This window comes from Pristiophorus japonicus, chromosome 11 (assembly GCF_044704955.1).
Source record: "Pristiophorus japonicus isolate sPriJap1 chromosome 11, sPriJap1.hap1, whole genome shotgun sequence".
NCBI classification, from domain to species: domain Eukaryota; kingdom Metazoa; phylum Chordata; class Chondrichthyes; family Pristiophoridae; genus Pristiophorus; species Pristiophorus japonicus.
In genome coordinates this window covers 36,457,395-36,469,588 of record NC_091987.1, presented here as the reverse complement: position 1 = coordinate 36,469,588, position 12,194 = coordinate 36,457,395, and the positions used below count along the sequence as shown (strand labels likewise).

At 44.1% G+C, this 12,194-nt stretch overlaps 1 protein-coding gene across 12 annotated transcripts in view; it reads right to left on the bottom strand.

Moving 5' to 3' along the window:
• Positions 1–12,194, bottom strand: part of dmd (dystrophin) — a 2,299,423-nt gene that overhangs the window by 1,349,429 nt on the left and 937,800 nt on the right. For all 12 annotated transcript variants that reach the window (XM_070893344.1, XM_070893337.1, XM_070893339.1 and 9 more), the window contains one exon: positions 10,409–10,588. In XM_070893344.1, coding sequence (XP_070749445.1) covers positions 10,409–10,588 — 180 coding nt within the window. The remainder of the gene's footprint in view (positions 1–10,408; positions 10,589–12,194) is intronic.

Genomic DNA, 12,194 nt, shown 5'->3' with positions numbered 1-12,194 from the left:
AACATGAGGTGAGATTTAACAGTAAAAGTATTCATACTGCGATGTGGTTTAGGTCCATGGAGTCACTGTAAACAGTTTTCTACAAAACTCATTCCACCCCACGAGATACAAATTGCAGCAACGTGAAACAGAGCCACAGGACCAACTCTGTCCCCTCTCTTATCTCACAGACACAGAGACCACTAAATTAGTTAGCCCCTGAAAACGGGCGCAGGATCATGATGTGTGCTTAACATGCACCCATTGCGTCCGATGCAGGAAGGACGGCAACTTTGTGCTGCTTGCTCATTTAAATGATTTTAGCATCCAGCCAGCACTAGCTGCACTGTTCATTGGCTGTACACATCAATGTTGTGAGAGGCTAGCACCAGTTAAAACTAGCCTTCATTATTTAAAGCCAGCCTGCACCTCTGAAAGGGGGAGCTACATTGTGGCTGTAGCAGGTGCTGGGAGTTGTGGTTGTGGAGACTCTGACCTAGTAAAGAGTGAGGAATGGCACAACAGAAGAAAGAGTGGACTCCAAGGTTCTCGAACACTGCACTAGAGGTCTTGGAGGAGGCGGAAAGGAGGAGAAATGTCCCTGTATTTACAGGGGGGAAGGAGGCCCTCCGGACACATGTTCAGAAGGCAGTGGGAGCAGATTGCTGTGGAGGTCAATGCCAGGAATCATGTCCCGAGGACATGGATGCAGTTCTGCAAGAAGTTCAATGATCTCACGAGTGAGTACATCTTCAAATGTTATATCCTACCAACTACACCAGTAGCCTTAGACACTCCTCAATTCATCATACCCCCATCACTCACTTCCCAACAATTTCTAGCAATCAGGCCGTATACCCAACATTCATATGCTTCATCTAGCCCTCACACACTTAGCACTGCTGCAAGCCTTATACCCACATGTCCAAACTTGCACACACTGCCAGCTATTCAACCATATCAGCCACATCACCCAAACAGATTGCACGATGCTCACTGATACACTTCCCTCTCTCTATCAGGACAAGATGGCGCACAACCGGAAAACACTGTAACTAACTGGAGGGTGACAGGCATGTCCTAACCACCACGGGGAGACAGTGCTGGCCATTATTGGGATCGACATTGCCGAGTTCGTGGCCAGCGCTGGGACTGAAACCATGGAAGATGACGGTATCCTCATACCTAATCCTCTCTCTCGCATCCCACTTCCTCCTCATTCCATAATCTCTTCTGACTTACAGCTGCAGATGCTGCATGCATGCACCTCCTACTCCCCCCCCCCCCCCCCACCACTCCCGACTCCGACTCCCACCCCCACTCCCCTTATCACAACCTTATCCTTGTGCAATTCTCCTTTCAGATATCCAAGAACTGCAACCTGGCCAGACAGCGGAGGAACAGCAAGAAGACAGTGATGATGAAGATGCACCATCAGTCGATCTCATACTCGCAGCCACCAGCTCAGATATTGCCACTGTGCCTAATGTAGAGGATAGCATTTGAGGCAGGATCTAGACATGCTGAGTCACCGATCATGAGAGGCCTGCAGCCAGGGGCAGTGGGTACGGATAGCGCAGGTGCCAGCTTGCCAGAAGGTGAGATCGCACACGAGTTCTGCTGCAAAGGACTCAGATGAGCACTACGATACTTCGATAGGGCAGGCTACAGAAGGTGGCTGATGGGTAGGCACAATGAAATTCTTTGTGCATTGGGAAGCCTGTGAGAAAGCCTGTGTGCAATGTCAAGGAACATGGAGGAGTCTGGCACCAACTTGGTGATTTACATTGAGTTTGGAGCCCATCCTTTCCAGAATGGAAGTGGTAGCCAACTCCATTAGCTTGTGGACCCAACCATGATGCAGTGTCTGATGGCCGATGTCTCAGTTTCCTTTGCAGCACAAGCAGAAGTCGCCCAACATCTGAGCGCTGCAGTGGAGGCACAGACTGTTGTCATGCAAGCTCTGATGCTGCCATCGTGGCCGTAGATTAGAGTGTTCACTGGGCCTTGCAGGGTGACACAGTAATCCAGCAATCTGTCCTCCAACTGATTACTAGGATTGCTGTGGTGCTGCCCTGGAGACTGGAAGGGAGCATGAGCTCTCCTCTCTCAGGATGACAGCATTCATCCTCCCACCACTGCCACTCCGCCAGAGCCCAGACTGCTGCCATGCATGCCAAAATGGAGTAGTCTGTATCTGGGCCTTCTAGGTCCAAAGCTGCTCAAGGTCATCCTCCAAGGCCATCTGCAGTCTCCTGCACTGAAAGTCAGCAGCCTTCACCAGTCTTGCTGCAGCCACTGAGTAGGAGCATTAGGACAGGCAAAGGCACATGGCAGACATGCACAAAGGGAATAGACAAGGGTGATTAGTTGACTTGTGCACGTAATATGGCATCATTTCATTCATAAACCTGGTTTGGAATGTTTATTTTGTGTTGGCTTTTAATTTTGCATTGCAGCCAAGCAGACACTGTGATGGTCAGTGACAGAGGGAAGGTAAGGTGTGGGAATGTGGGTGAATGGGGAATAGGGGCTGTGGTTACTCATATCGCTCTCGGGTTAAGTTCATCATGGACAGCCCAGGCATTTTCCTCCTCCCTCCTTCCTCCTCCTCAGCTGGTCGCCATATAGCTGGTGGTAAGGGCTGTGCCCTCATGATGGCGAGATTCTGCAGCATGCAGCAGACCACCACGAATGTTGACATCTGCTCTGCCAAGTACTGTAGGGCTCCTCCAGAGAGCTCCAGGCAATGGAAGTGTTGTTTCAGCATGGCAGGTGTGATCTATCATTATTTGTGTGGCAGCAGGGCTTTCATTATATGCATGCTGTGCACTTGTGCATGGGCTGCGCATCGGAGTCATGAACCATGTTGTCAGCGGATAGCCCTAGTCGCCCAATAGCCAGTAATTGGTTTGCTGTAATGGCTGAAATGCAGCTGGAACAGCGGAATGCCGCAGAATGAAGTTATCATGACTGCTGCCAGGATACTTGGCCTTGGCCTGCACGGTTTGCTGCCTATAGTCGCACACCAGCTGGACTTTGAAGGAGGGGAATCCCTTTCTGTTCCGGTATATGACAGAGTTGACATGCGGCGCCTGCAAAGCGATGTGCGTGCAGTCAATGCACCCTGCACCATTGGGAAGCCTGCAATCCTCGCAAAGCCATGTGTTCGCTCTGCCTGCTGGTCCCTGGCAAGAGAGAATGAAATGTAGCCAGCTCTCTTGGAATAAAGAGCCTCACTGACCTCCCTTCACAACAATGGATGGAAAAATCCCTATCTCCGGCCTCGAAGGAACCAGACGCATAAAAATTCATCACCACTGTGACCTTCACAGCCACTGGCAAAATGCTCCTTACCCTGTTTTGGGGTTGCAGTTGTGGCTGCAGCCGGTGGCAGATTTCAGTGAGGACGTCCTTACTGAAGCACAGATGTCTCGCACACTATTCCCCACTGAGGTTCAGATAGGAGAATTGCTCCTTGAACACCCTGGGCGGATATGGCCCGCCACTAAGAGCCCTTCTCCCCTACCATATCCGGCAGCTTGTCCTGCTCTGCGTACCCTCCACTCATTCTCCCAGTCATGCTGTATTCCAAAGGGAATGCCTACCACTGCACTCATGTCTGTCAGCAAGTGGTTTGTGCAGAAGCCTTGAAGTCAGGAAAAAGTCCTTCAGCACGTGCCACACCACTCCCTGTAGACTTTAGCAATTTTTGAACAAACACTTGTAGAATCGTAGCAACAGCCAGAAAGAATCAATCAGCAACTAACCAATAAATAGGTCATGATCCCTTTTAAATAGCGTTGGTGGGGATCCTTCCTGCTGCTGAGCACTTGATCAGCTGTGCGAGCTTAAGAGAGGACATTGCTCCATAATGGCACCGCTGGCTTCAATCTGCATTTCACGCTGATAGACATCATGACCTACCTACTCTGCATACTGCAGTGAGCGTTCACTGCGCGCGGGCACTAATACCCTCACCAATATGACATCTACCCCGACTCGTCCTACAAGCGTACGCGTCATGGACACTATTTTGGGACCAAAATGATATTCACAGCACCGAAAAAACGATCCCAGTGTTGCGCCTAGAGAGTCCCCACCTACACACGTGCCCTGCAGTTCTTTCCTCCCCTCTATACACACACACATGCACCAAATGACTGTCACATTTCAAATACCACTAAATACCTATTTTAAAAAAATGTTCAACTGTGTGTTGCTGAGTTTAAAAAGGTTAAAGATATAATAAAGTAAAGACTTGCATTTATATAGCACCATTCACAATCTCAGGACGACCCAAAATGATTTACAGCCAATGAAGTGCAGTCACTGTTGTAATGTCGGAAACGCGCAGGCAATCCGCACACAGCAAGCACCTACAAACAGCAATGCAATAGAAACATAGAAATCTACAGCGTAGAAGGAAGCCATTTCAGCCCATCGTGTCCGCGCCGGCCGACAAAGAGCCGTACGGCCCTCGGTCAGCAGCCCTGAAGGTTACATATAAACTGATGTACAATGAACAATGGCGGACAGGTAACGAGCATCCGGCCCAACCAGTCCACCCCACACAACTGCGAAACCCCTTGCACCGAAACATTCTACATTCCAGCCCAACCGGAGCCATGTGATCTCCTGGGAGAGGCAAAAATCAGATAAAAATCCAGGCTAATTGGGGAAGAAAAAATCTGGGAAAATTCCTCTCCGACCCATCCAGGCGATCGAAACTAGTCCAGGAGATCACCTTGGTCGTATTCTATTCCCTGCAGTACTTATCATCTTATCTGTGCCAGCCAACAAGAGGTTATCCAGTCTAATCCCACTTACCAGCTCTAGATCCATAACCCTGCAGGTTACAGCACTTCAAGTGCCCATCCAAGCACCTTTTAAATGTGGTGAGGATTTCTGCATCCACCACCCTTCCAGGCAGTGAGTTCCCCACAACTCTCTGCGTGAAGAAGCCACCGCTTCAAATCCCCTCTGAACCTTCCACCAACCACCTTAAAACTATGCCCCCTCGTAATTGACCCCTCCACCAAGGGAAATAGACTCTTGCTATCCACTATATCCTAGCCCCCTCAAAATTTTGTGCACCTCAACGAGGTCTCCTCTCAATCTCCTCTGTTCCAATGAGAACAAACCCAGCCTATCCAATCTGTCCTCATAACTAAGATTCTCTATTCCAGGCAGCATCTCTAGTGCAATTACGTCCGTCCTATATTACGGTGCCCAGAACTGGACCAGTACTCCAGCTGTGGCCTAACTAGAGTATTATACAATTTAAGCATAACCTCCCTGCTCTTATATTCTATGCCTCAGCCAATAAAGGCAAGCATTCCGTATACCTTCTTATTCATCCTATCCACCTGGCCTGCTACTTTCAGGGATCTGTGGACAGGCACTCCAAGGTCCTGTTGTTCATCTACACTTTTAAGTGGCCTACCGCTTAATGTGTATACTCTTTCCTTATTAGCCCTCCCAAAGTGCATTCCCTCACACTTCTTCAAATTAAATTCCATTTGCCATTGCTCTGCCCACCTGACCAGTTGAATGATATCCTCCTGTAGTCCATGGCTTTCCTCGTCATTATCAACCACACAGCCAATTTTAGTGTCATCTGCAAACTTCTTAATCATACTCCCTATATTCAAATCTAGATCATTGATATATACCACAAAAAGCAAAGGACCTAGTACTGAGCCCTGCAGAACCCCGCTGGAAACATCCTTCCAGTCACAAAAACATCTATCAACCATTACCCTTTGCTTTCTACCTCCAAGCCAATTTTGGATCCAACTCGCCACTTTGCCCTGTATCCCATGGGCTTTAACCTTCGCGACCAGTCTACCATGTGGGACCTTATCAAAAGCTTTGCTAAAGTCCAAATACATTACAATGTATGGGTTATATATGTCTAGTTGTATTTACTCTGTACAGCCACCAGAGGGCTCATCCCCTGGAGTCCCAAGGGATCCCATAAACCCTTGGGAGCACAGGTATTTAAGGAGGCTTCACAGGTTAGAGAGGCACTCTGGAGACCTGCAATAAAAGACTAAGGTCACACTTTACTTTGAGCTCACAGTGTTCAGTCTGACTCTTTCTCCATACACAACAGTATGCACTACCCTCATCGACCCTCTTGGTTACCTCCTCAAAAAATTCAATCAAGTTGGTCAAACACGATCGTCCCTTAACAAATCGTGCTGACTGTCCCTAATTAATCCTTGCCTTTCCAAATGTAGATTTATCTGAACTTTCAGGATTTCTTCCAATAATTTTCCCACCACTGAGGTTAGGCTGACAGGCCTGTAATTACTTGGCCTATCACTTCTTAAACAAGGGTATCACATTAGCAGTCCTCCAGTACTATGCCCAAGTCCAAAGAGGACTGGAAAATGATGGTCAAGGCCTCTGCTATTTCCTCTTTTACTTCACTCAACAGCCTGGGATGCATTTCATCTGGGCCTGGGGACTTATCCACTTTCAAAGCTGCTGTAACCCTTAATACCTCCTCTCTCACTATCTTTATTTCATCCAGAATTTCATACTCCTTGATAGCCGTAATGACCAGATAATCTGTTTTAGTGATGTTGGTTGAGAGATAAATATTGGCCAGCACACTGGGGAGAACTCACATGCTCTTCTTCGAACAGTATCATTGGATCTTTTACGTCCACCTGAAAGGGCAGGCGGGCCTCAGTTTAACATCCCACCTGAATGACAGGTGAGCAGTGCAGCACTCCCTCAGTATTGCACTGAAGTGCCAGCCTGGATAATGTGATCACGTCTTTGGAGTGGGACTTGAACCCACAACCTTCTGACTCATACAAGATAGTAAACAATATGGGAAAGGTAAATCTGGAAAATTACTCTAAATTTCATTGCAAATATAGAACAAGCAGACACAGGTTCATCTTGTAAAAGACTAATATAGGACTGAAATCAGGACGTTCTTCACACAAAGACTGATCAATACATGGAATGGAGTCCAGGGTAGAGTACTGGAGACAAAAACGATGCGATCTTTTCAGTAACAATTGAAAGCTGCAAATGGGGAGGGAGGGAACTTTAGAGTCATTCTGTGTGGATGAAAGATAGGCTGATTGGCCTTCTTCATCTGTAATGATCTTGAGATCTTGAAAAAATGCCACTTTAAAGCACGTGCAGCTACTGAAAATAGGCTTTTTAATATTAGTATCTTACACGTCCGGCATGGACTCGATGGGCCGAATGGCCACCTTCTGTGCCGTAATGACTCTATGACTCAAACTCCCAATATAACAATACTGATATAATGAAGAGTGCTTTTTAATATTCCAGTATGATGATGGCAGCCATGTTGTGATATACATAGCAAGAAGTAAAAATATCAAAATGAAAAGGACCATCCTGCACATTGAAGCATCAATACCAGACATTGGTGGACATTATCTTCAAACACTGAGCTCTCAACTTCAACTGTGACTTTACAGTAACTATAGAAACATTCTCCCCCAGGGGTAGGGGTGATAGAGTCAATCAGAGGGGCATCCTGAGCTTCGTAGTGGCATTGACAAAGATCTGGGGATTGCAATGTGAGACTAAAATTGGGGACTCAAAAGTTCCTTTTGTAAAATTCTAACTCATCCTCAAAAAAATATGATGATCTTTTTATTTTTGCAGTTAAGCTGTTATCGGGAGGATAAATACTTATTTGAGTTTACTTGATCAACATACAAGGAGGAAGTGGCAAACAATAAAAACACTCCAGGCTCCAAATCATTTCCATTTTGTACAATAAACATTCTCCAATATGTATTTCCCAGCACCAATTAATTTTTAATCATTTCACCTGCACAACAACTCCAGTTATAAAATGGAATGCTCTTCAACTATTAGCTTGCACTGCAGCCTCTGGAACTAGCCATTTTCTAATTTGACAAAATGTTTCATTTATAGTTTATGAGCACCTCGTTGCCACTAAAAAATCCCCAAGGGAAACACTGCAACAGTGGCACTAGATTTCTGGTCTATGTGCAGTTACCACTATTAATGAGAACTTCACCCCGAACTAACAAACTGTAAACACTGTGGCTGTTACAAATGTATCGAAGACTTAAACTGCTGTCACGTGACTGCCTCAGGGCTCGAGTTCAGAACTTTTGCTATGATTATTTATGGTTTTTGTAATACAGCAGATTCATCTCTCTCATGTGAGTAATTCTATTTTCTGCTGTTTTCCACTTGACACCTTTGGAGAGGATGCAAATGTTGAAATCCTTTATATTCAGTGCCATAAAGTGGACCAAACATGTTTTTAGCTGTCTAATAAAGGCAAACTGCCTCAAACAAAGACATGAAAACTGGATACATTCAGCAGGACAGGCAACATCCATCGAGAAAATACAAGCCAGTTGACATTTCAGGCAAAAACCCTTCCTCAGAACTGCCTCAAACTTCATTTGATTGCTTGCTTCAGCTTCTTTGAGTCATCTGACTTTGATCTCTTGTGGCTAAAAATTCATTGGCTGTTTCTATCACTCTCCTAATCTTGATAACTCTCTCAAACTTTTCACCTTCTCATCAAGCAAGTCAAATCGATATACTCCAAATTCCTTCTTGGCAACCCCTTAGTTCACCATCAGCAATGGTTCCATGTCTCCCTTCGAGTGATCAGGTCAATACTAATGGAAAGCTGTTTGCTATCCTAAATGACAAAGAACTCTTCAATCAGCCTACCCATAATCCTGAGCTTCATAAGAATCTCCTAGAATATTTCCTTGCCTCTAATCCTCTCTCCTTATCACTGGGCTCTTCTGACCAGTATCTCATATTTGCTTTTGCAGAATACGTGACAACACATCACACTCCATGAATCATTCAGGCTTGTTGGCACTGTATGTCATCCAATAATTTTCTGTCACCTTTACCTGGTCTAACTGCCACTTTAACTCCTCTGGCACTCTTATCTGTTACAGTGAAGTAAACGAAGATTTCATACTTCACCTTTCCTATTTCTACAAGATTTGGTTCTAAATTTTAGCTCAATTATGCCTGCTATCTCTTGTAAAAATGCAGTCTATTAAACCTGGAATATTTATAAGACAGAAGCATATCAAGGCAATTTTAACTGTTTGTATCTTCTGTAAATCTACTATGAGAATTCCTAAACACAACATTTTTCTAAACAAATATTGACTTCTGACTTTCTGCCCACCTCCCAGTAGCTCCTCCTTCTTGTTTCTTGTCAAAGGTTTCTTTTAGAACTTCTGTGAATGCTCATTTCCACCCTCCTCTACCTTGAAAGTACAGTACTAGCTCTCCTGAGGAAACAGCCCAGCACACAGCACAGAACTGCCCATAACTTGTCACAGGTTGGCACCAAATGGACAATTTCCCTCAGAAAGAACACAAAGAGAACTCGTGTGTGATTTGTAAACTTCATGCTGGTGTAGTACGGAATGAACCTCTTAGTTTTTGGACAAGGCACTTTGTTGAAGCAGAATAAAATAACTTAACTCTATATCTAGCCTATGTATACCAGACCTGGAATACTTGAAACGTAACACTGCGAACAAAAAGTCCCTCACACTTTGATGAGCACAACAATAATAAACATATAGCTATTAGCATCATAAAAACAGAAAATCGAAAATCAAGCCCTTCACCAAGCACTAATATCAGCTGGCAAGATTAATCAACAAAGTAGGAATAACATAAGAACATAAGAAATATGAGCAGGAATAGGCGATTTGGCCCCTCGAGCCTGCTGTGCCATTCAACGATATCATGGCTGATCTTCTACCTCAACTCCACTTTCCTGCACTATCTCCATATCCCTTGATTCCCTTAATATCCGAAAATCTAGCGATCTCTGCTTGAATATACTCAACGACTGAGCTTCCACAACCCTATGGGGTAGAGAATTCCAAAGTTACACAACCCTAAGTGAAGAAATGTCTTCTCATCTCAGTCCTAAATGGCCGACCCTTTATTCTGAGACTGTGACCCCTGGTTCGAGACTCCCTCTGAACGCTAACATTTCCCAGTCTCTCACCATTTAAAAAATACTCTGCTTTTCTATTTTTCCGACCAAAGTGGATAACTTCACAATTCGCTAAATTATATTCCATTTGCCATGTTCTTGCCCACTCACAAAGCCTGTCTCTATCCCCTTGAAGCCACTTTGCATCCTCCTCACAACTTGCATTCCTACATAGTTTTGTATCATCAGCAAACTTGGATAAAACTACCTGAAACATAACTACCTCAAACAGTTAATTGGGATGGATAAGCTTACCTTGGCTAGTGACCGGAGTTGGTTGAATGGCAATAAACAATGCACTTAATTAGCTGATTAGCAGGATTGAAGCATAAAACTGAGACAAGAAACTGAATAGCAGTGGTACAGATTAGTGGAATAATCTGTTGACAATCAGTGGCGTACCTGCTTGGAGTTGCTCTCCAGTTTCTGTACAAGATTATCCCAGCGCTGAGCAAATTCATCAAGCCTTGTCTGTAACTTCTGAGCTACAATCTTGTTTTGCAGACTCATGATGAGATCCTGACTGAGGGCACAAAGTTTATCCATGGTCTGTCGTTTCATCTCCAGCTCTCCTTTTAGAATCTGTTGATCAAGAAAAGATGTAACTAAAAGGGCATCCAACAAAAGTACGGATCACAGTACAGGGTACTCATTCTTACATGCAACATCCTATGAGTACCTGAGAATATTGCAGTTCTTTAGTTAAGTTCTCAGGAATAATTTTGCTGCATGTAAAGAACAACTTACGTAGTGAACTTTAGTCTCTCATTAGATACAAATAATTCTTTTAAAAAAAATGAATAAAAAGTTGTAATTGAACATTTCAGTCAAAATTGGACTTATTTCCATTTGCAGTTAATGTAAACTATTAAAAATTAAAAATATATAAAAACTGTCTAACATCCAGAATATGTCCATGACATTCAAAGTAATTTTTTCTTTTGAGTGTCACTTGCATTGTTCAGAAAACAGACAGTAACTAAAACCAACATGTTCATGTGCAAAGCAGCAGGATATGATCTACACTAGTCTGCCTATTGACATGAGGCAGTCTGCCTATTGAACAGCTAAAGCTGAGTGCGAAGGCAAAAACAGTCAAAATCTGAACAATGTTTCTCCCACACTCGTAAAGGTCTGGACTTCTGATTATGTATAGTTCCACAAGCCTATTATACTTTACCCTGTGCCCATTCTTCATGGTGACCAACAGGTTCAGGTCCCAGCAATTAACTGCATTTGACCAGGTTATTCTCCAATAGGAGAGAAGAGGAGAAAATATAGTCCCAGATCTGAGGTAACAAAATTATATCAGAGGGTACAGGGAACAAAAATGAGTTCGAGTGAAATGGTGGGAGGAGTGAAGAACGATAGTCAAAAAGAAATCTGACAGCACTTCTGCACACTGTACCAGTAGAGTGGAGTTTAGCAGTATCTGTGAGATGCTGCCATCGTAATATCCCAAGTGATTTAGGAAGATCTACTCACTTATTTGGGGAGTAAGAAACATTTCCTGGCTGACTTTTTGCATTTTTTTCAGTCAAATGAAGTTTGTGACAGTTCTGAGGAAGGGTTTTTACCTATATGAGGAAGTTGCCAAGAAGGAATTTGGAGTCTATCGATTTGACTTGTTTGATATGACGGTGAAAAATTTGAGAGAGTTATCAAGATTAGGAGAGTGATAGAAACAGCAGATGAATTTAGAGAGATATCATAGAGAGATTTTTAGCCACAGGAGATCAAAGTCAGATGACAAAGAGCTGAAGCAAGCAATCAAATGAAGTTTGAGGCAGTTCTTAAGTGTCTGTGCTTGAAATGCCAACTGGCTTGCATTTTCTCAATGGATGCTGCCTGTCCTGCTGAATGTTTCCAGTTTCTCTGCCTTTGTTTGAGGCAGTTTGCCTTTATTAGGCAGCTAAAAACATAGTCAGTCCACTTTATGGCACTGAATATAACGGGTTTCAAGATTTGCATCCTCTCCAAACGTGTCAAGTGGGAAACAGCAGACAATAGAATTACTTACATGAGAGGTAAAGATGCTGTTGTGCTCCGTTGTTTAAGAATGGTGAGAGAGGGAAACCAGGGAATTATAGACAAGGTAGTCTAACATCTGTTGTCGGAAATTACTAGAGTATATACTTAAGGATGGAGTGATTGAACACCTTTAAAATTTTCAACTGATCAGAGAGAG